This window comes from Somniosus microcephalus, chromosome 7, assembly GCF_052327205.1.
Source record: "Somniosus microcephalus isolate GS21.2 chromosome 7, FLI_Smic_1.0, whole genome shotgun sequence".
Lineage (NCBI taxonomy): Eukaryota > Metazoa > Chordata > Chondrichthyes > Squaliformes > Somniosidae > Somniosus > Somniosus microcephalus.
The window spans coordinates 72,756,607-72,780,702 of NC_140993.1; the positions used below are offsets into that span (position 1 = coordinate 72,756,607).

General features: G+C 47.4%; 1 protein-coding gene across 5 annotated transcripts in view; it reads right to left on the reverse strand.

The window, feature by feature from the left end:
* The window catches only part of slc35d4 (solute carrier family 35 member D4), a 289,967-nt gene that overhangs the window by 225,619 nt on the left and 40,252 nt on the right, over positions 1 to 24,096 (reverse strand). For all 5 annotated transcript variants that reach the window (XR_015078978.1, XM_085992599.1, XM_085992598.1 and 2 more), the window contains exons 9-10: positions 6,542 to 6,587; positions 930 to 965 (exon numbers count right to left, since the gene is read on the reverse strand). Coding sequence is in view for 4 of the 5 variants with exons in the window: in XM_085992599.1 (XP_085848725.1) it covers positions 930 to 965; positions 6,542 to 6,587 (82 nt within the window). In the remaining variant the exon portion in view is untranslated. The remainder of the gene's footprint in view (positions 1 to 929; positions 966 to 6,541; positions 6,588 to 24,096) is intronic.

A 24,096-nucleotide genomic window follows, 5' to 3' on the forward strand; every position in this document is an offset into this window, starting at 1 on the left:
TAAATTGTAATTTTAGTCAATTTTCCCTCGATGTGTCCGTCTTTTCTCCTCCCCGTTAAGTAAAAGTGTGCTGTATTCATAATTATTTCACTGTATAGCAATTTATTCTTCATTTCAATAAACGTTGGTTTTCTTTGCACCCAACCACTGATCTCGTCTTGTCTATATCGCTACTGAAATACGTCCGGCGGTCAGAACCAAAGGGGAAGCGATTCGAACCACACGGGGCTGGAACAGCTCAGACACACGGCTGACTGACCAGGCAAATACCCCATACCAAGAACCCCTTCAACAGTTAAGTTTAATATGGGCTACACATTTTATTTGTGCCTAATTTGTCTCAAATGCCACAACGTTTTTGGAGAACAAATAATTTTCCAACCCCTCGCCCTTGATGGCTCAGTGGGTACATAAACTCTCCAGTATTGTAATGAGCCATACAGACCAGGAGGGCCAAGGTTCAATGGCTTCTGTAAACTGAGTTCGCTGGTCTGTGCTTGGACAACAATCAAGTCACTACAAAATCACCTCAAAATCAGGATTGGAAAAGGAGGCGGGGGGTGGGGGGGGGCGGGAGATGGGAAGGTAGTCTTTGTTAGTGACTGCTATCTGGTGAGCTGTGTTGGAAAGAGTGCATGTTTTCAGTGAGGCCTGGATGGTTCTTGGCTTTGATGCCCCACCCCATTATGGCAAATTGCCTACCACTCACTGTACAGGCTCACATGAAAAATGGCCACTTGGGCATGTTATCAGAGGACTGTCACTGGCCATGGAACAGTACCCTGCAGGAGTTGAATGCAGGGGGAAGAAAAATTGGCAGGAAAAAACAAACAGAGAACCAGAAGGTATTCAATTTCTTGAAATCTGAAAAATTTACTGGTGTAAAATTGTACACAAACGAGGTGCTTTTTGTAGTCAATGATATTTACCTGTACAAATAGTTTAGATACTGCTGCTCAAGCTCACTGAAAGAGAGAAAAAAAAAATGTCAGTATCTTTCCACTGTTAAATCCTTCATTAGCAGTGGGGCGTTAGCACTAAAATAAGATTTATAATCTTTGTTTCTGGAATATAATGGAGTAATGTTGCTTAGCTCCAATTCGAGTCTTTCATTTCATAACTCTGACTAGGTAACATTCCTCTGGGGGAAGAGAGCTGAGTTTGTTAATGTGATGTCACAGTAATGGACAAACATCCTTCAACAAATAGGTCAATAAAAAAGTATTGTGTAGTTACGATGAAGGAAGGAAAACTTAATATAATGCATAACTTTACTAGAAAATCGTAAAACATTTGGATTTGGTGCCACAAAACCTGGTTATGCATTCAGTTTTTCCACTAGTAAAACCTTTGAAGAAGTGCCATGGATTGGAAAGCACAAATGAGCCCCAGCTACATGGAGTGCCTATTTTTAAACCACACACTATCAAATTGTCATGGCCAGTTAGGATTGGCACTGATGGAAACCTAGTTGTCGCTGCTCACCCTGCCCCTTTAGCCACAGAAGCCCAAGATATGACACATGTGGGGAGTTACAAGAAAACCAGGTTGCATACCCTACACTGGAGAGCAACTGTCCCTCAAAAGAAATTTTTTTTGAAGACGACTTTATTGACCGCAGCATGAGCTGGCTTTTTAAATAACACATGTTCCTCACTTCAATTTGCTCCCTTCTGGTGGTGTATTTGGACTTTCAAAAGGCTTTCGATAAGGTCCCGCATAAGAGATTAGCGTGTAAAATTAAGGCACATGGGATTGGGGGCAAGGTATTGACTTGGATAGGGAACTGGTTGGCAGACAGAAAGCAAAGAGTTGGAATAAACGGCTCTTTTTCCGAGTGGCAGGCAGTGACTAGTGGGGTACCGCAGGGATCGGTCCTTGGACCCCAGCTATTCACAATATATATTAATGATCTGGACAAGGGAACTAGATGTAATATCTCCAAGTTTGCAGACGACACAAAGCTGGGTGGGCGTGTGTGCTGTGAGGAGGATGCCGAGAAACTCCAGTATGATTTGGACAGGTTGGGTGATTGGGCAGAAGCATAGCAGATGCAATATAACGTGGATAAATGCGAGGTTATCCACTTTGGTGTCAAAAACAGGAATGCATATTATCTGAATGGCAATAGATTGGGAGAAGGGGAAGTGCAACGAGACCTGGGCGTCCTTGTGCACCAGTCGCTGAAAGTAAGCATGCAGGTGCAGCAGGTAGTTCAGAAGGCAAATGGTATGTTGGCCTTCGTAGCGAGAGGGTTTGAGTACAGGAACAAGGATGTCTTGCTGCAGTTGTACAGGGCCTTGGTGAGACCACATCTTGAGTATCGTGTGCAGTTTTGGTTGCCTTATCTGAGGAAGGATGTTAGCGAAGATTCACCAGGCTGATAATTGGGATGGCAGGAATGATGTATGAGGAGAGATTGGGTCAACTGGGCTTGTACTCGCTGGAGTTTAGAAGAATGAGAGGGGATCTCATCGAAACTTATAAAATTCTAACAGGACTAGACAGACTAGATGCTGGAACGATGTTCCCGATGGTCAGGGAGTCCAGAACCAGGGGTCACAGTCTAAGGATAAGGGGTAAGCCATTTAGGACTGAGATGAGGAGGAATTTCTTCACCCAGAGAGTGGTGAACCTGTGGAATTCTCTGCCAAAGAAGGCAGTAGAGGCCAATTCATTAAATATATTCAAGAAGTGTGTTGGATATATTTCTTAAGGCTAAAGGGATCAAGGGATATGGGGAGAAGGCAGGGACAGGGTACTGAATTTGGATGATCAGCCATGATCTCATTGAATGGCGGAGCAGGCTCGAGGGGCCGAATGGCCTACTCCTGCTCCTATCTTCTATGTTTCTATGTTTCTTCCTCTCCCACTGGTGTTGATTCCTTGCTGGAGTACACTTCAAGAATGCCAGTTCCCTTCTGGTGCCTTAGTCAAGTGACCATAAGAACATAGGAACTAGGAGCAGGAGTAGGCCATTTGGCCCTTCGAGCCTGCTCTGCCATTCAAGAAGATCATGGCTGATCGTCTACCTCATCTCCACTTTCTTGCACTATCCCCATATCCCTTGATTCCCTTAATATCCAAAAATCTATCGATCTCTGTCTTGACTATACTCAACGACTGAGCCTCCACAGCTCTCTGGGGTAGAGAATTCCAAGATTCACCACCGTCTAAGTGAAGAAATTTCTCCCCATCATGCATGAGCCTTGACAGTGAGCGCTGCATGGCTGTTCAACCATTGGGGGTACCAGACATCTATACACTGGAGAGTTTCTAACATAACAGTGTTGAATTTTCCAGAAGAAATCACATCCAAGCCCGATAAAGCTGTAGCAACACTATATTCGATTGGATATCCATTACAAGCCTGTCATTATAGCAAATTAATAAAAAACAATTTTACGGGGGGGGGGGGCATTTATATTGGGGTGAGGTCCCATAGATATTGCAGCCCCCTTGAAACCTCACACAAGCTTCCACCCAAGTGTTGGCAAGCTCTGTGTGTGTGTGCCATTATCCTCACAAAAGGTATATTTTTCAGCAGGAATCAATGGACAGTGATCGATAGTGAAAACACTGGATGGTTAATTCCCTCCTTTACTTGGGGGGAATCAATGATGAAATCCGTCGCTCCCATACTCACTCCCCAGCTGAGCTAACCAAGCGAGCACAGATCCTGGGACCTTCCTGCTCTGTATGACTGATTTACCTTATTAAGCAATCAGGAGAAAAAAAACTACAACTTCTATAGCTTCAGGCCAGCTCTGCTACGGTGAGGTAAAGAAAAACAAATAAAAGGCGGAAAAAACATGAAAGAATGTTCTTTAAAACTTAAAAATTAGTTCAGAGTACAATTATTTGTAATAATAATTTCTAATAATTTGAAGATGAGAGTTTAAATCCCACCACAGCAGCTGGGGAATTTAAATTCAGTTAATTTAATAAATCTGGAATAAAAAACTAGTGTCAGTAATGATAACCACGAAACTACCGGATTGTCGTAAAAACTAATGTCCTTTAGGGAAGGAAATCTGCCGTCACTACCCGGTCTGGCCTATATGTGACTCCAGACCCACAGCAATGTGGTTAACTCTTAACTGCGTTCTGAAATGGCCTAGCAAGCTAACTCAGTTGTACCAAACCGCTACAAAGAAGTACTGCAGTGGTTCAAGAAGGCAGCTCACCATCACCTTCTCAAGAGCAATTAGGGATGGGCAATAAATGCTGGCCTTGCCAGCGAAGTCCACATCCCAGGAATGAATAAAAAAAACATTTACTAGAGAACAAAGACTATCTTAGAACAAATTATTGAGGGAAAGGCTACAATATCATTTAAAATGCAATTGGATAAATATTTGAAAAGAAGAATATAAAAGAATATGGGGAAAGTGTAGGCAAATGGGATTAGATAGCTTCAACTGAGTGGGAGTAGGACAAGGGATACAGGATTAACTAGAAAAGAGGTAATAAAAACCAAAAAGGTAACGTAGGGGCTTCTAACAGGAGGTCCTTGTGGAGAGATCAACACTTGGAATGGACTCTGGACAGTGGTGGAGCTGAAAAGCCTGAAATCATTTGAGATAATTGTTTTTTTTTGGGGGGGGGGGCGGAGCTTGGATTATTCCGAACAACAGCAAGAACAACTTGCATTTATATAGCGCCTTTAATGTAGTAAAAGGGCCCAAGGCGCTTTACAGGAGCGCAATCAGACAAAATTTGACACAGCCATATAAGGAGATATTAGGACAGGTGACCAAAAGCTTGGTAAAAGAGGTAGGTTTTAAGGAGCATCTTGAAAGAGGAGAGAGGCGCTTAGGGAGGGAATTCCAGAGTTTAGGGCCATGGGAGATGAAGGCACTGCCACCAATGATGCTCAAGAGGCCAGAATTAGAGGAGCGCAGACATCTCAACCGGCTGTAGGAGGTTACAGAGTTAGGGGGGAGGGGGGCCATGGAGGGATTTGAAAACAAGAAGTTTCAAGATCGAGGCATTGCTTGACTAGGAGCCAATGCAGGTCAGCGAGCACAGGGGTGATGCGTGAATGGGACTTGGTGCGAGTTAGGATTCGGGCAGCAGAGTTTTGGAGGAGCTCAAGTTTACTGAGGGTGAGAGGTGGGAGGCCGGTCAGGAGTCTAGAGTTATCAAAGGCGTGGACCACTTTCCATACCTCGGGAGCCTACTGTCAACAAGGGCAGACGTCGACGACGAAGTCCAACACCGCCTTCAGTGTGCCAGTGCAGCCTTCGGTCGCATGAGGAAGAGTGTGTTTGAAGACCAGGGCCTCAAACCCGGCACTAAGCTCATGGTCTACAGAGCAGCAGTGATACCTGCCCTGCTGTATGCCTCAGAGACATGGACCATGTACAGCAGGCACCTCAAAGCACTGGAGAGGTACCACCAACGCTGCCTCCGCAAGATCTTGCAAATCCATTGGCAAGATAGGCGCACCAACGTCAGTGTTCTTGCTCAGGCCAATATCCCCAGCATCGAAGCTTTGATCACGCTCAACCAGCTCCGATGAACGGGTCACATTGTCCGCATACGAGACTCCCAAAACAAGCGCTCTATTCAGAGCTCTGGCACGGCAAGAGAGCCCCAGGTGGGCAGAGGAAACACTTCAAGGACACCCTCAAAGCCTCCTTGAAAAAGTATAACACCCCCACCGACACCTGGGAATCCCTGGCCCAAGACCACACAAAGTGGAGGAGAAGCATCCGGGAAGGCACCGAACACCGAGCCTCTTCGCCAGGAGCAAGCGGAAGCCAAGCGCAGGCAGCGCAAGGAGTGCACGTCAACCCAAGCACCCCACCCACCTGCCCCTTCAACCACCGTCTGCCCCACCTGTGACAGAGACTGTAGGTCCCGCACTGGACTCATCAGTCACCTGAGAACTCATTTTTAATGTGGAAGCAAGTCATCCTTGGTACCGAGGGACTGAAGGGAGAAGGAAGAAGGATGAGGGTTTCAGCAGCAGATGAGCTGAGGCAGGGGCAAAGACAGGCGATGTTACGGAGGTAGAAGTCTTAATGATGGAGTGGATAGGGGGGGTCGGAAGCCCACCTGGTGAATTTATATAGGCTGAATGTCCTTCCTGTTATATTTTTGTGATCTAGCATTGGCATAGTAGATTGAATAGTCTCCAATCCTCTAAATACTATGATTTACTGAAAATGACAGTATCTTACCGAATGGAAACACAATATGAGATTAAATAACTGCACCGGATGTCTACAGTGAACTGTATTTGTTACCATTTCGATTGAAGCATTCTTATCGCTGACAAATTCTTTTTGCCTGAACAAAAATTGCACTTAAAAATAATTCATTGTTTGAAATGATTTAAGACATCTCAACATGATAAGGAGCCATATAAATGCAAGTATATCATTATTAAGTAAATAGGATCTGAAGGGATGCAATCATTATCTGTTCTATCCAGTCTGATTCCTCTTATCTACCAGGGTCCTGAATGCTACTGTATCAGGGGGTAAAAACAGAAATGTTTAGCTGATCTGTGTGCTATAGTCTGTATAACTACCTTAATGAACAAGATTTTGGTAACTTCTGAAATACTTTGTATCCACCTGCAACACAAAGAGAACATTGACAGTAAACTGCACTCTTATAAATATCACATTATTTCATTGAAGAATTGAACCCTGAGTTTTGCTGGTAAATAAAGCTTTACCTGCTGTGTACTTATTATTACATTATGAACAGTAGCCAGACGAAAATGCTCAGTGCAGTAAATGCAAGTGAAGAATTAGTACATCCATGGTTATCAATTTTAACAAATTGCTGACATTAAAGAGCAAGAAACCGTTAACCATTGTTATTTCAAACACAACACGCATATGGTGCCCACAGATGAACTTTCAGTTAAATGTATACCGGATCCAAACATACCAGGCACAAATAATTTACAAGCAGATAATCTTCTGAAATACTGTGCAGTATTGAGGGAGCGTTGCAGCATCAGAGATGCTGGCCTTCAGGTAAATGATAAAGGATTCTGTGACACAATTTGAAGAAAAGCAAAGAGTTCTCCTCGAGATCCTGGCCAACATTTTGCCTCATCACCCGCGATAGATACTGCACTTAAAAAGCAATTCATTGTATGCAAAGTGCTTTGAGACATTTCTGAGAGATGGGATTAGGTGCTGTATAAATTAAAGTCTGCCCTTTTACACAAGATCTCTTTGACACCCATTATAGACATGATGATCCAAACGCCACACTTAAGCTAGTGTTACAAATCAAGATCTTGGCTCCCGAGATGGTCAATGTGTAAATGCATTGCTGATGTGGCACTGACCTAGACTAGGTAGATTCCAGGTTTGATCCCTGGTCTGCAAGCGGCAGAAGAAAGCTGCAACTGTCTGAGTTCTACCAGAATATGGAAGGGGGTAAATTTGCTATGGTCCCACACCTGATCAATATTCAGCACCTCCTGCTGGATGTGTGGCTCTGGAAATCAGGTGAAGTCAGGATTGGGTATACCGGTGACCCTAAAGATGACTAGCCTGTCGACACTCACCATTTAGGCTCACACAAGAATGGTTATTTGGATGGGGCACTGGAGGGCTGAGAATGACCATAGAACCACACCTTAACAAAAGCCACCGCTTTCAGTTGAAGGGGACAGAAATGTAGAGAGCAGCATATAAATTCGGGGTCTGGTGAGATAGACACACGCACTAGGCAGGTTATACTGTCTGCGGGAGTGGGACCCAGTTTCACCAGAGTTTCAGCACGTTGCAGAACATAAATCGATTGCTTCAGGAGTTAAGCGGTTACGCCAGGGGCTAGTGCTAGGGTCATTATTATTTACAATGAAAATAGAAAATGCTGGAAATACACAGCTGTCCAGTCAGGATCTGTAAAACAAACCTCTTCTGCTGAAGGGTATACAGCCAAAACATTAACTTGTCTTTTCTCTTTACAGATACTATTTCCGGCATTTGCAGTTTTTCTCCGTCTATTTACAATGTACATAAATTATTTCAAAATCAAGCCAGTATTAAATTAGCCTAAATTTGCTAACCAGGACAGAAGTGGGGGAGGTTTTGCAAAGAATAGGGAAGAAAGTGACCAAATATAGCAGATCTGCATAGATTGGAGGACTGGGCTGACAAGTGGCAGATATTGTTGAATATGGATAAATTCAACGAGATGAAACTGAAGGAAAATAAGTAGTGGGAATATAAGATGAAAAGTTGTAGACTGGAGAACATAACAGGAGAGGGTCTGAGGATATTGATGGTCAGTTGTTTTAAACTATTAACACAGAGTGAATCATAGAAATTCACGGTACAGAAGGAGGCCATACGGCCCATTGTGTCTGTGCCGGCCAAAAAAGAGCTATCCAGACTAATCCCACTTTCCAGCTCTTGGTCCATAGCTTTGCAGGTTACGGCACTTCAAGTGCACATCCAAGTACTTTTTAAATGTGATGAGGGTTTCTGCCTCCACCACCCTTTCAGGCAGTGAGTTCCACTACCCTCTGAGTGAAAAGGGTTCTCCTCAACTTGCCTCTAATCCTTCTACCAATTACTTTAAATCTATGCCCCCTGGTTATTGGCCTCTCTGCTAAGTGAAATAGGTCCATCCTGTCCACTCTATCTAGGCCCCTCATCATTTTATACACCTCAATCAAGTCTCCCCTCAGCCTCCTCTGTTCCAAAGAAAACAACCCCAGCCTATTCAATATTTCCTCATAGCTAAAATTCTCCAATCCTGGCAACATCCTATGTCATACAACATGCTGTGCACTGGCTCCTAGGTCACTCTGCTGGCTTTACCAATTATAATGGAGTTAGCACAGTTTTACAGCAAAACTAAGCCCTTTCTTTACCTGAAGGCAATTACTTCTCTGGGCACACTTCCACAATCATTGCATAGCTTCCAAGTTCCAGGTCCTTATCCAAGTGGCCATTCTTCATATACGAGTTGAGAAAGCAGTCTATTCAGCAATGACAATCACAACCAAGCCCGATTTTGACACCCAATATCCACTATCCAACAGGTGTCACTGGACACTGATCAAGAGTGGGAACACTTGCTGATTTTCCCCTTCCTAGTCCAGAGATACGGAGGCCAATTGCAATATCTAAAATGCTGCTCAAGACACTGGCCCAGATTTTGTGGTCAGTGGCAAAGGAACGGCGCTCACCACTGACCTTGAAAAAAAGCTGCCCGCAAAGATTTAGTGGGCTCTAGAGCGTCAATTTGCTCCATTCCAACGTGACTTCGAATTTGGCGTCATCTGTGGCGTCTGGCAACAGTGCAGGCAGCAGGCAGGCTAATCAGACTGAAGAATTTTTACAGATGGCAAAGCAGGAAGTAAAAAGCAGGTTTTATAATTCACATTTTAACCTACAGAAAATGAAATAAAGATTGGGATATACACATGGGATCAAGGTAGAAGGTGATATATCAAACAAACTTAAAAAATAAAACAATTCATTATTATTTTAAAAATAATGACATTTTTTTAATGTTCTTCTAAGGGAATGACATTCCACACTTTTAAAATTAGTTTTCAGGGCCAGAGGGGTTATTCAGCAGTAATTATGGCTTAGTACGCCATTTAGAAACTCAGTTACTCCTCATTCCAACAAGGTTTAACATTTTCAATGTTTTTTACAGCGAGAATAGTGCATAAAAAGCTGAAGTTCACTTCAATTCCCTGATTCTGTGTTGATTGCATCTGCGAAGACTGCAACAGCGCACCCTGTGGAGGAGCAGGGCATCACCGACAGCAACTTCCAGACTTCCACATTTAACTGCGGATGTGCGGACACCAGAAGTTGCTGTCAGTTTTACAGAGTAATGACGGTGAGCATTGACAGTTTCGCCGTCATTACAACCGCAAATTCCGGGCCATTAAGGTTTGTGTCAAACTTACACGGTTAGGGGGAGTAACTTTGCTGCAAAAATGGTATTATGATGCAAGCATTAAATAGAAGATCTTGAACCATGACAAACCCTTCCTTAATTATCCGGTATTTTTTTTTTTTTTTTTTTTAAACAATGACTGCCTCCACCCTCCCACCCAACCTGGAAACAACAGCACCTCCCAGCAGCCTCACCACTTGCGTGAAAAGTGTGAATTCTACTATAGCTCTTTTTCTTCCTGCCACCCTCACCTACGCCCCCTCCATTTTGTTTGAACAGAACTGCAGAAGGAACGATTACATGGCTGCAGTGCAAAGATTTGAAAGTTGTTTTTTTTTCCTCTCGAGTTCATAGTGAGCCTGATCCAGGCACAATAAGATTTCTTGGCAAACCGGCTGTGCATTGATCAGGTTTCAGTGGGACCCTGTTTGTTAAACAGTTGGGTGCAGGCCAGTATGCTTTGTTGGTTGGAACTATTACAATACTGATCCTTTATCGAGGTGCTCTCATATTAAACCAAAAATGAGACCTTCAGAAGCAGCTCTGCATTTAAAGGAACACTTCAGGCTTAACTTCTATTGAATATATGCCTCAGTTGGCTAGTTTCCAGGACTAATCCACTTTATCTAAAAAGTTCAAGCTAAATTGTCCCTCCACAGGCAAGTAGCTGCAGAAAACCAAAATATCAATCTAGCCAGACTTTCAGATTACAATAAAATAGATTTTGCTAGTAATTAAAGGAGTTATCTTATGAGTTTTAATCGCCACTGAAGTTTTTTCCCCCCTTCCCTTCTCTCCTGGAGTCACTAACTCATGACAGTATACAGCTCTACAAATACCAGCTTTAGAGAGCTACATCCAAGTGACAAATTTTCTTGTCTGGCAGTGAATGCTAACAGATAATTTGATCATTGCCACCAATGTTCTCTCTAATTTTTTTTTATACTGCGTGGGCCACAAACTCCTTTGAGCGCAACCTGTGCGTCAGGGAGCAAATTTTAAAACAACAACAACTTTTACAACGCCAGCAATTGCAGCCACTTAAAAGCATATATACAGTAATGCCATATTGCCATCCCATCGTCTCAAATCATGGGACAATCAGACAAGGTGCTATACAGGTTTAACATAACTTCTCTGCTTTTGAATTCTATTCCTCTAGAAATGAACCCCAGTGCTTTATTTGCACTTATATGGCATTTTTAACCTGCGTTGCTACTTTTAATGATTTGTGAATCTATACCCCTAGATCCCTATGCACCTCTACCACTTTTAGACTCTTATTTTCCAAGGAGTAGGTGTGGTAAATCACTTTTATCGTTCACTATCGTTACACTATAGTTATCACTGTTGTATTGTTATCACTGTTCTCACTGTTGTATCACTATACGAGGTCGCCTCTTGTCGCGCTGTTATACCTGGGCTGACCACCTCCGACTCCGCCCATGGCTCCACCTACCTGCCCAGGTATAAAGGTAGTCGACTGGCTGGTATTCCTCCTTGTTGGACCCGATCACCCACGAGGGTGGGCTCTGTTATTTAGTCAATAAAAACCTTTAGTTACGTTCCTAACTCGTCGCTTTTTATTGGACGAATTGATAGGTATATCAATTTTATTGACTAAATTTTAAAGATGTCTACTACTGGCCAGCCAGAAGCCCTCCCAGAAGCACAGCCACAGCAGCTTTCAGACACCAGGCTACACCAGCCACACCAGCCGGCTTGGCTGCAAGCCCTCAAACCACCGTACCTGGATCTAAACCCACAGGCAGCAAACTCAGCCCTCAACTTCAAACACTGGCTGGACTGCTTCGAATCCTACCTGGAAGAATCCGGCGTCCCTCAGAGATCCAAACTAAGAGTTCTGAACGCCCAAGCGAGCCCGAGAGTATACGCACTCATCCAGGACACGACTACATACGAGGCCGCTATCAACCTACTGAAACAGCAGTACCGGAGCCCGGCAAATTACATGTACACCAGGCACCTCCTAAGATCCCGCCCGCAACAGCCAGGAGAGTCTGTAGCTGAATTTTTACGGGCGCTAAGAGCACTCGGCAGGAACTGTGACTTTAAAGCGGTGACGGCTGTTGAAAATACGGAAGATAATATCCGCGATGCCTTTGTGAAAGGCCTACGGTCCGACTACTCACGGCAAAGACTGCTTGAAGCTAAAGACCTCGACCTGGACAAAGCTGAAGCCCTCGCTCTCTCCCTAGAGGTGGCCCATCAGGACCAGGAGGCGTTTTCCAGGTACTGCTCGCGACCCTGGGACTCGGGCCCGACCCCTACCGCAATACCCTTCGCAGCGCCGCCCCCGGGACCTACCTCAGCGTCGGCGTCCCGGACCCGACCGGGACCGCCACCCCCGGTACCGGCTCCGACATCGGGCACCCGCGATCGGGCCGCCGGCTGCTTCTTTTGCGGCCAGGAGAAGCACCCGAGGTCGCGCTGCCCAGCCAGGAACTCTACCTGCTCAACCTGCAGGAAGAAAGGCCACTTCTCTAAGGCCTGCAGGAGCGGATCTTCAGAGGCCAGCAGTGCCTCATGCGAACTGTGGGGGCGGCCATCTTCTTTCAAGGCAACTGAGGCCAGCATCCCCACACGTAAGTCATGGGGCGGCCATCTTTGATCAAGGCAACCGACCCCAATAGTGCCTCATGTGAGTTATGGGGGCAGCCATCTTCTCCGCCATTTTGTCCTACCTCGTGGGAGACGCCATTTTACCCACCACGCCCGACTGCCACCGGGCCCCCGGACCCGACGACCGCCTCGCCCGCAGACGACAACGACTCGCTTACCTACACACTAGCCTCCGTCACTCTGGATCAAGCCCGCCCACACCACCTGTCCAAGTCGATGATGGACATCAAAGTAAACGGCCACGCCACGACCTGCCTGTTCGACAGCGGAAGCACGGAGAGCTTCATCCACCCAGACACGGTGAGCCACTACTCCCTCCCTGTCCTGCCAACGCGCAACCGAATCTCGATGGCATCGAGGTCCCACGCCACGGACATTAGCGGCTACTGTGTTGTGACCTTGTCGGTTAAGGGTACGGAGTATAAAAATTTTAAACTCCTCGCCCTCCCCCAGCTCTGCGCTGCCGTCCTACTAGGGCTGGACTTCCAATCCCACCTCCAAAGTGTAACCCTAGCATACGGTGGACCCCTCCCCCCACTCACAGTCGACAACCAGCGAAGGTTAAACCGCCCACCGCGTAACACCTGCAGCCTATCCACCCTCAAGGTGCCGCCACCTTCCCTGTTCGCTAACCTCACCCCCGACTGCAAACCCGTCGCTACCAAGAGCAGGCGGTACAGCGCTGGGGACAGAGCCTTCATCAGCTCTGAGGTGCGGCGCCTCCTGAAAGAGGGCATTATCGAGGGGAGCAACAGCCCCTGGCGTGCCCAGGTCGTGGTCGTTAAGACCGGCGATAAAAATCGCCTGGTCATCGACTACAGCCAGACCATAAACAGATACACCCAGCTGGACGCATACCCCCTTCCCCGCATATCTGACATGGTCAATCAGATTGCACAATACCGCGTATTCTCGACCATCGACCTTAAGTCGGCCTACCACCAACTCCCTATCCAACCCGAGGACCGCCAGTACACCGCCTTCGAGGCGAATGGGCGCCTATACCACTTCCTTAGGGTCCCCTTCGGTGTCACCAACGGGGTCTCGATCTTCCAAAGGGAGATGGACCGGATGGTTGACCAGAACGGACTGCAGGCCACATTCCCCTATCTAGATAACGTCACCATCTGCGGCCGCGACCGGCAGGACCATGACGTGAATCTGGAGAAATTCCTCCGTACGGCCCAACGGCTGAACCTCACCTACAATAAGGAGAAATGTGTGTTTAACACCTCGCGCCTTGCCATCCTTGGCTGTGTAGTAGAGAACGGACTCATCGGACCCCGATAGAATGCGCCCCCCTCATGGAGCTACCCCTCCCCCACTGCCCTAAGGCACTTAAGAGAACCCTGGGGCTCTTCGCCAACTATGCCCAATGGGTGCCCAATTATGCAGACAAAGCCAGACCCCTCATGAAGTCCACATCCTTCCCCCTCACGGAGGAAGCGTGCGCAGCCTTCTCCCTCATCAAGGGAGACATAGCCAAGGCCACAATGCACGCAGTGGATGAGTCCATCCCCTTCCAAGTGGAGAGCGATGCATCCGACTTCGCCCTAGCCGCTACCCTTAACCAGGAGGGGAGGCCGGTGGCCTTCTTCTCAAGGACCCTACAGGGCCCCGAGATCCGACACTCGTCGGTCGAGAAGGAAGCCCAGGCAATTGTGGAGGCGGTACGGCGCTGGAGGCATTACCTGGCAGGCAAACGATTTACCCTCCTCACCGACCAACGTTCGGTTGCTTTCATGTTTAATAACAAGCTGAGGGGCAAAATCAAGAATGACAAGATCTTGAGGTGGAGAATCGAGCTATCCACCTACGATTATGATATCTTGTACCGGCCAGGTAAGCTGAACGAACCCCCTGATGCTCTATCACGAATTACATGCGCCAGCGCGCATATTGATAGACTTCAGACCCTCCACAACGACCTCTGCCACCCCGGGGTCACCAGACTTTACCATTTCATTAAGGCCCGCAACCTGACCTACTCCATCGAGGAGGTCAGGACCATGACCAGGAACTGCCAGACCTGCGCCGAGTGCAAACCGCACTTCTATAGGCCGGACAGAGCAAGCCTGATCAAGGCCACCCGCCCCTTCGAGCGCCTGAGCATCGACTTTAAGGGGCCTCGACCGTCATCTGACCGCAATGTGTACTTCCTCAACATCGTTGATGAGTACTCCCGTTTCCCTTTTGCCTTCCCCTGCCCAGACATGACCAGTACCACGGTCATCAAGTGCCTGAACGACCTCTTCGCCTTGTTCGGGTTCCCGAACTATATACATAGTGACCGGGGCTCCTCCTTCATGAGCGAGGAACTCCGTCAGTTCCTACTAGCGAGAGGTATTGCAGCAAGTAGGACCACCAGCTACAACCCCCGAGGGAACGGCCAGGTGGAAAGAGAGAACGCGACGGTATGGAAGGCCGTCCTCTTAGCCCTAAAGTCTAAGGGCCTCAAGTCTAAGGGCCTCCCAACCTCCCGCTGGCAGGAAGTCCTCCCGACAGCGCTGCACTCCATCCGGTCACTACTTTGCACTGCCGTTAACGCCACCCCCCATGAACGAATGTTTGTCTTCCCCAGGAAGTCGACTACGGGAACCACTCTACCAACCTGGCTGACCTCTCCGGGGCCCGTCTTGCTGCGAAAGCACGCGAGGGCCCATAAAACGGACCCCCTGGTCGAGAGGGTGAACCTCCTGCACGCCAACCCCCAGTACGCCTACGTGGCTTACCCAGACGGGCGGGAGGACACTGTCTCCTTACGAGACCTCGCACCCTCGGGCACTCCGGAGACACCACCTTTACCCCCCCCCCACCACCCCCCCAATTCCAGCCCAGGTAGACGGCATGCCGGAACCTCACGAGCCTTCGCCGACCACGCAGACACCAGCATTAACACCGGATAATGCAGCACCGCCGCTGCGACGATCGGAGAGGCTTACGAGGCCTCCGGACAGACTGACATACCAGAACTGGTAGTACACTTCACCCCGCCGGACTCAAATCTAAACAAGGGGTGAATGTGGTAAACCACTTTTATCGTTCACTATCGTTACACTATAGTTATCACTGTTGTATTGTTCTCACTGTTCTCACTGTTGTATCACTATACGAGGTCGCCTCTTGTCGCGCTGTTATACCTGGGCTGACCACCTCCGACTCCGCCCATGGCTCCACCTACCTGCCCAGGTATAAAGGTAGTCGACTGGCTGGTATTCCTCCTTGTTGGACCCGATCACCCACAAGGGTGGGCTCTGTTATTTAGTCAATAAAAACCTTTAGTTACGTTCCTAACTCGTCGCTTTTTATTGGACGAATTGATAGGTATATCAGTAGGTAGCCTCCTTATTCCTCCTACCAAAATGGACCACCTCACACTTATCTATATTGAAATTCATTTGTCATTTACATGCCCATTCTGCAAGTTTGTTCACGGTAGAATTAATTAAAAGCTTTTAGTTCGTCATGTACAAACTCTATTTAATAAAAAATTAAATGTCAGAAATGACTGGGATAATAATGCATTAACACTTCAGAAATGTCACTCAGTTACACGGTTATGTATCGACAAACAATCCAAAAGCCCAAGGTGAGTTGAAAGAGGCATATCTATTCGTGCACTTTGTATTAATTTTAAAGTTTTCATTGTATTAGCCCATTCCTCACGTCACTATAGCGATGGCTGCACAAGCAGCAGGAGCAGCAGCTTTCCTATGGCGCTGATGTGCTGTACGTCCACATAAGTCATTAGAATATTAATCACAATGCAACCAGACAACCAACGAACATAAAGTGCTGTAGTCCTTTAGTTCACAGTATTAAAAAGAATTGAACAAAAACAGGTATCCGTATTTCCAACTTCAATCACTTCAATTAATAAATGTGGTCTTCTTGAACCAGCACAACCCGGGTAACATGTCAGAAATGCAGCACTTAATCACAAGTGCAGTAAAACACACACAATTTGCGTCACCGAATTAAAAACAAAAAGCAAGAAAAGCTATGATTTAACAGAAATAAACATTCATCTTTCTTCCTGGACAGGAAAACCAATCAAACTGACTTGGAAAAGTTTCCTAATATCTTGACGTAAAGATGATGGGCTGGATTTTGCGACCCCCTACGGGGGTGTACGAGCTGTGTACGCACCCATAGGGGCCGCACAAGTGCCGGTTTCAGGCATGCAGAGCGCATGCACTGAAAACCGGCACTTGCGATCGGTCAAGAATTCTCTTGACAGATCATCCACATGCACAAGAAAAGTGCCCGCTGAGTGAATGTCAAATTCTTACGCCTGGTAAAAGCAGGCGTAAGGCCTGCTTTCACCAGCTTAAGAGTTTTAAAAAGTAGAAAAATGAAATCTGATAACTCATTTATAAATTAAAAACCCTGTCCAATAAGGTAAGTTTATTTTTAGCCCTGTAAAAACATTTAATTTTTTTAAATTTAATTTGTTTAAAATATTTAATTAAATGTCATTTTAATTAATTTTAAATATATGTTTTAAAAAAATTATTCAATGTTTGTGTGTTTAAATGTGACCCTCATTCATACTTTTGACAGTTCTGTAAGCTCGGAACTGTCAAAAGTATGAAGGGGGATTCCCTTCTTTCATTGGTTCTGCCATGGCCCATGTGATCCCAGGGGCACTTGTGAACTGCATGCACCCCTGGGATACCTGGGCCTCTGCGCATTTCGAAGAGGAGAGGCCCAGGATCGCAAGCCTCGGGATCTACGGAACCAGCAAGTAAGTTTGTAGATTTTTTCCGATCGGAGGCACCCGCCTGCAGGAAGACTCCAAGTTGCTCTTTCCCTCTTCAACGCTGTCGTTAAACATATAACAAAAAAAACCTCCACTTCCAAACGAAGTTCAAATAAGAAAGTGAATAAAGCGGCAGTGAGGTCATCAATCCCCAGCCTTGGCGATGAGTTGGATCAGTTTTGGAGAAGTTATTTCCTCTTTTTCTGCTGCCGTTCCCTCCGTTTCTCACAGACTCTGAGGTACAATCAGGGGCACAAACTTTTCCTTCTCTTTTACAACATGATTTAAATAACCTGATAGACTCTTTCAAAAAGGGGACAACACCTGGCAAAATAAAACTGGACATTCAATCTCACTTTCCTGTATTTATTTTTCCAGCTTTAAACAAATTTTTGAATTTAAATGCAAAATTATCATTTTTGTTTCACTGGGGTCCTAAAACTTGTTCGCTTTAGCCTCCTTCCAGCAGCCATTGTACATATGCTGCACCTCCACCTGCGTTGTTCCAAAGTGCGGCCGCCGCTCAGTCCCCGGGAACGGACTACATGTGTCTAGACCCTCACCCCTCTCACTCTCCCTTTCTCTCCTGCCCCCCAGACTCACCCTCTCGCTCCCACCCCAGTCTCTCTCTCTCTCTCTCTCTCTCTCTCTTCCCCCCCTCCCCCCGACTCAGATTCCCTCTCTCCCCTTTTGATCCTCGATTTTCCCCCCACCGGCCACCAACGGATCCCCTGACTTCTGCATGGAGCCGACAAAAGCGTGGCCCAACTGGGTACTGTGCACGCATGGCTCCGGTATACTGCAAGTCGGCGCAGAAGGCTGCAAAGGCAAAGAGTCAGAGTGTGGGGGATTCTCCTGCTGAAAGGTCAAAGTTCAAGGGAGAAAACTAAACCCCTCCTGGCATTGCACAGCAACCAGTCAACCATTGGAACACACACTTCAAGAGCTGCAATTGCGATTGGCTCTGAGGTCGCAAGACTCACAAACGAGTCAGTCTGGATTCCTGGGGCCATTGTGTATTGGGCCCCTCCCCCTCCCCCAGCTACTGTCCAGTTCTCTGCGCGGCGTTTCAAATCAACTGTGAGCGAGCTCAGGATCACTGCGCGCACCTTAGAGGGAACAGTGACTGCCACATACACACATTTTTCTGGTGGATGCAAAAGATCCCATGGCACTACTTTGAAGCAGAGCAGGGGAGTTCGCCGCAGTGTCCTGGCCAACACTTATCCCTCATCCAATATCATTAAAACAGATTATCCAGTCATTATTACATTGCCGTTCCAGGGACCTTGCTGTGCACAAATTGGCTACCGCATTTCCTACATTACAATAGAGGCTAAATTTCAAAAGTACTGCATTGGCTGGGACATCCCGAGGTCATAGTCATAGAGGCACAGGAGGCCATTCAGCCCATCGAGTACGTGCCGGCTCTCTGTAGAGCAATCCAGTCAGTCCCATTCCCCCGCTCTATCCCCGTAGCCCTGCAAGGTTATTTCCCTCAAGTGCCTATCCAGTCTCCCCTTGAAAACATTGAGTGTCTCTGCTTCCACCACTTCGACCGGCAGCAAGTTCCAGGTCCTCACCACTCGCTGCATAAAAAAGTTTTTCCTCACATCCCCCCTGTATCTCTTGCCCAAAACCTTAAATCTGTGTCCCCTAGTCCTTGTACCATCAACTAGTGGGAGCAGCATTTCCCCGTCTAACCTATCCAAACCCATCATAATCTTGTACGCCTCTATCAAATCACCCCTCAACCTCCTTTGCTCTAATGAAAACAAATCCAGCTTCTCCAACCTGTCCTGAAAGGTCATGAAATGCACTGTACAAATACAAGCCTTTCTATTTGCAGAGATCACCGTGCAACACCAAGGAGCAGTCACCCTGCCAATCTTTCCCTTCTCTCGGTGCCAAAGCCAACTGTGGTGCCCTTCTGCCATCCCAGCTGAGATCACTGACTGAGGTTTAAACCTAGAAGCTTCCCAGTTTCTTTAGCTCAGCATCACACTATGTGTACATTTACCCTAAAGTATCAGGGGAGTTATGGCAATACAGTTCAACCAGCAGTAAACAGGTTGACAATATTATCGGGTGACTAAAGACCCAAAACTTTGTTTTCCAAAATTGAACAATGATTCCTACCAAGCAGTAGAAATTGTGATGCTCAGGACTTGGGTTTTATATTAATGCTGAAACAATAAAAGGGAATTAGAGGTTGACATTGAAAAGTTGCGTACTTTGAATAAGAGTCTGGAATCTGTAGATTTCCTCGAAGGTGCTGATGAAACATAACGTGGGAGGGGAGTTCCGGTTGGAATTCGACTGTTTATAATATAGGCAAAAACAAATGAGAATTTCCTTCTTTACTTGCTTTCCAAAGTTAAGGAAAAAAAGGCTTGTACTTCACTTATGTGCACACCTCCCGCTGCCTAATCCACAGGACGGCTCTTGATTTTTGTCTGATTTATGCCTCTGTGAAGTGTCTTGGGACTTTTTCCTACGTTAATGGTGCTATAGAAATGAAGCTTGTTGTTGTTGTAGAGTTAAGAGCTCACAGCAGGTCCACACACGTTCCGAGCTGCTGCTAAGTTACTGAGGGAAAAGGATGGATTTAGAAACGTGTAAAAACCGTCTATTAGGAAAAAAATGAACCTTCTATTCCCTCTTCAATAAAAAAAAAGTTCTTCCAGTGGACTAAATACTTGCCTTTCACCCCCGGGTTCTGGCTCAAGGCCAGCCCAGATCGCAGGGATGAAAGTCTCCTCTGGTGGTTGCAAAGGCCTGATGTGAAATGAGCTGGCAGTTTCTCATCGGCACAGAATTGCCAGTCTCACTCAGAGAAACCACAGGATGGCTGGTGTTAAATTGTCATGGAGGGGGTGCCCTAAGATTAGGGTCGCGTTTGCGTCACAATGGCAGGGGAGCAGAATAGAGAGCTTTACTCTGCATCTAATCTGTGCTCTACCTGACCTAGGAGGGCTTCAAGTTGCCCATACATGTCAACCTAGAAAACTGGTAAAAGTTGATCAATAGCTTGACAAAAGCAGACACAGTCCCCAGAAAGCTCAAGAACAGCCCTGAGTATGAGCCTATGACATGTGAGAACTACTGGTTAGATATGCTTTGTAACCTAAACTGGGAAAAGGGGACGTGCAATGAGACCTGGGTGTCCTTGTGCACCAGTCGCTGAAGGTAAGCATGCAGGTGCAGCAGGCAGTTAAGAAGGCAAATGGTATGTTAGCCTTCATAGAGAGAGGATTCAAGTACAGCAGCAAGGATGTCTTGCTGCAGTTGTACAGGGCCTTGGTGAGACCACACCTTGAGTATTGTGTGCAGTTTTGGTCGCCTTATCTGAGGAAGGATGTTCTTGCCATGGAGAGAGTGCAGCAAAGATTCACCAGACTGATACCTGGGATGGCAGGAATGACATATGAGGAGAGATTGGGTCGATTAGGCTTATATTCGCTAGCGTTTAGAAGAATGAGAGGGGATCTCATTGAAACTTATAAAATTCTAACAGGACTAGACAGACCAGATGCAGGAAGGATGTTCCCGATGGTGGGGGAGTCCAGAACCAGGGATCACAGTCTAAGGATAAGGGGTAAGCCATTTAGGACTGAGAGGAGGAGGAATTTCTTCACCCAGAGAGTGGTGAACCTGTGGAATTCTCTGCCACACAGGGCAGTTGAGGCCAATTCATTAAATATATTCAAGAAGGAGTTGGATATATTTCTCAAGGCTAAAGGGATCAAGGGATATGGGGAGAAAGCAGGGACAGGGAACTGAATTTGGATGATCAGCCATGATCTCATTAAATGGCAGAGCGCGCTCGCGGTGCCAAATGGCCTACTCCTGCTCCTATCTTCTATGTTTCTATGTAGGTAAACTAAACAATCCTTCAATAGGGGAAAAAACAAATAAATGCATATAAATGTGATGGGAGAAATACAAATGCTAAAGTCACAACATCGGTGGTGCACTGGGAGGTGGAGGTGTGGTCAGGGCATGCTTCCTTGGGAGAATTTTTGAATTTTTAAATGAAAAGTTATGCATTTGGTTCATTTTAAGTACTTTCGTACTGCACAACTGATAGCTTTATAATGAAAAAAGGTGATATACCTATCAATTCATCCAATGAAAAGCGACAAGTTAAGAAAGTAACTATAGGTTTTTATTGGCTAAATAACAGAGCCCACCCTCGTGGGTGATCGGATCCAACAAGGAGGAATACCAGCCAGTCGACCACCTTTATACCTGGGCAGGTAGGTGGAGCCATGGGCGGAGTCAGCAGTGGTCAGCCCAGGTATAACAGCGTGACAAGAGGCGACCTCGTATAGTGATACAACAGTGTGAACAGTGATAACCATAGAGTAACGATATAACAGTGATAACTATAGTGTAACGATAGTGAACGATAAAAGTGGTTTACCACATTCACCCCTTGTTTAGATTTGAGTCCGGCGGGGTGATGTGTACTACCAGTTCTGGTATGTCAGTCTGTCCGGAGGCCTCGTAAGCCTTTCCGATCGTCGCAGCGGCAGTGTTGCATTCTCCGGTGGTGATGCTGGTGTCTGCGTGGTCGGCGAGGGCTCGTGGGGTTCCAGCATGCCGTCTACCTGAGCTGGAATCGGGGGGGGTGAAGGTGGTGTCTCCGGAATGCCCGAGGGTGCGAGGTCTCGCAAGGAGACTGTGTCCTCCCGCCCGTCTTGGTATGCCACATAAGCGTACTGAGGGTTGGCGTGCAGGAGGTTCACCCTCTCGACCAGGGGGTCCGTTTTATGGGCCCTCACGTGCTTTCGCAGCAGGACGGGCCCCGGAGAGGTCAGCCAGGTTGGTAGTGTGGTTCCCGTAGTCGACTTCCTGGGGAAAACAAACATTCGTTCATGGGGGGTGGCGTTAATGGCAGTGCAAAGTAGTGACCGGATGGAATGCAGTGCTGCCGGGAGGACTTCCTGCCAGCGGGAGGTTGGGAGGCCCTTAGACTTTAAGGCTAAGAGGACAGCCTTCCATACAGTCGCGTTCTCTCTTTCCACCTGGCCGTTCCCTCGAGGGTTGTAGCTGGTGGTCCTGCTTGCAGCAATACCTCTTGCTAGTAGGAACTGGCGGAGTTCCTCGCTCATGAAGGAGGAGCCCCGGTCACTATGTATATAGTTTGGGAACCCGAACAAGGCGAAGAGGTCGTTCAGGCATTTAATGACCATGGTACTGGTCATGTCTGGGCAGGGGAAGGCGAAGGGGAAACGGGAGTACTCATCAACAATGTTGAGGAAGTACACATTACGGTCAGAGGACGGGAGGGGCCCCTTAAAATCGATGCTCAAGCGCTCGAAGGGGCGGGTGGCCTTGATCAGGCTTGCTCTGTCCGGCCTAAAGAAATGCGGTTTGCACTCGGCACAGGTCTGGCAGTTCCTGGTCATGGTCCTGACCTCCTCGATGGAGTAGGGCAGGTTGCGGGCCTTAATGAAGTGCTAAAGTCTGGTGACTCCGGGGTGGCAGAGGTCGTTGTGGAGGGTCTGAAGTCTATCAATTTGCACGTTGGCGCATGTAATTCGTGATAGATCATCAGGGGGTTCGTTCAGCTTACCTGGCCGGTACAAGATATCATAATCATAGGTGGAGAGTTCGATTCTCCACCTCAAGATCTTGTCGTTCTTGATTTTACCCCTCAGCTTGTTATTAAACATAAAAGCGACCGAATGCTGGTCGGTGAGGAGGGTAAATCGTTTGCCTGCCAGGTAGTGCCTCCAGCGTCGTACAGCCTCCACAATCGCCTGGGCCTCCTTCTCGACCGACGAGTGTCGGATCTCAGGGCCCTGTAGGGTCCTTGAGAAGAAGGCCACCGGTCTCCCCTCCTGGTTAAGGGTAGCGGCTAGGGCGAAGTCGGATGCATCGCTCTCCACTTGGAAGGGGATGGACTCATCCACCGCGTGCATTGTGGCCTCAGCAATGTCTCCCTTAATGAGGGAGAAGGCAGCGCACGCTTCCTCCGTAAGGGGGAAGGATGTGGACTTCATGAGGGGTCTGGCTTTGTCCGCATAATTGGGCACCCATTGGGCATAGTAGGCGAAGAGCCCCAGGGTTCTCTTCAGCGCCTTTGGACAGTGGGGGAGGGGTAACTCCATGAGGGGGCGCATTCTTTCGGGATCGGGGCCGATGACTCCGTTCTCTACTACGCAGCCGAGGATGGCAAGGCGCGAGGTGTTAAACACACATTTCTCCTTATTGTAGGTGAGGTTCAGCCGTTGGGCCGTACGGAGGAATCTTTCCAGATTAACATCGTGGTCCTGCCGGTCGCGGCCGCAGATGGTGACGTTATCTAGATAGGGGAACGTGGCGTGCAGCCCGTTCTGGTCAACCATCCGGTCCATCTCCCTTTGGAAGACCGAAACCCCGTTGGTGACGCCGAAGGGAACCCTAAGGAAGTGGTAGAGGCGGCCATTCGCCTCGAAGGCGGTATACTGGCGGCCCTCAGGGCGGATAGGGAGTTGGTGGTAGGCCGGCTTAAGGTCGATGGTAGAGAATACTCGGTATTGTGCAATCTGATTGACCATATCGGATATGCGGGGAAGGGGGTATGCGTCCAGCTGGGTGTACCGGTTTATGGTCTGGCTGTAGTCGATGACCAGGCGGTTTTTATTGCCGGTCTTAACGACCACGGCCTGGGCCCTGATGATGCCCTCCTTCAGGAGACGCTGCACCTCAGAGCTAATGAAGGCTCTGTCCCTGGCGCTGTACCGCCTGCTCTTGGTAGCGACGGGTTTGCAGTCGGGGGTGAGGTTAGCGAACAGGGAAGG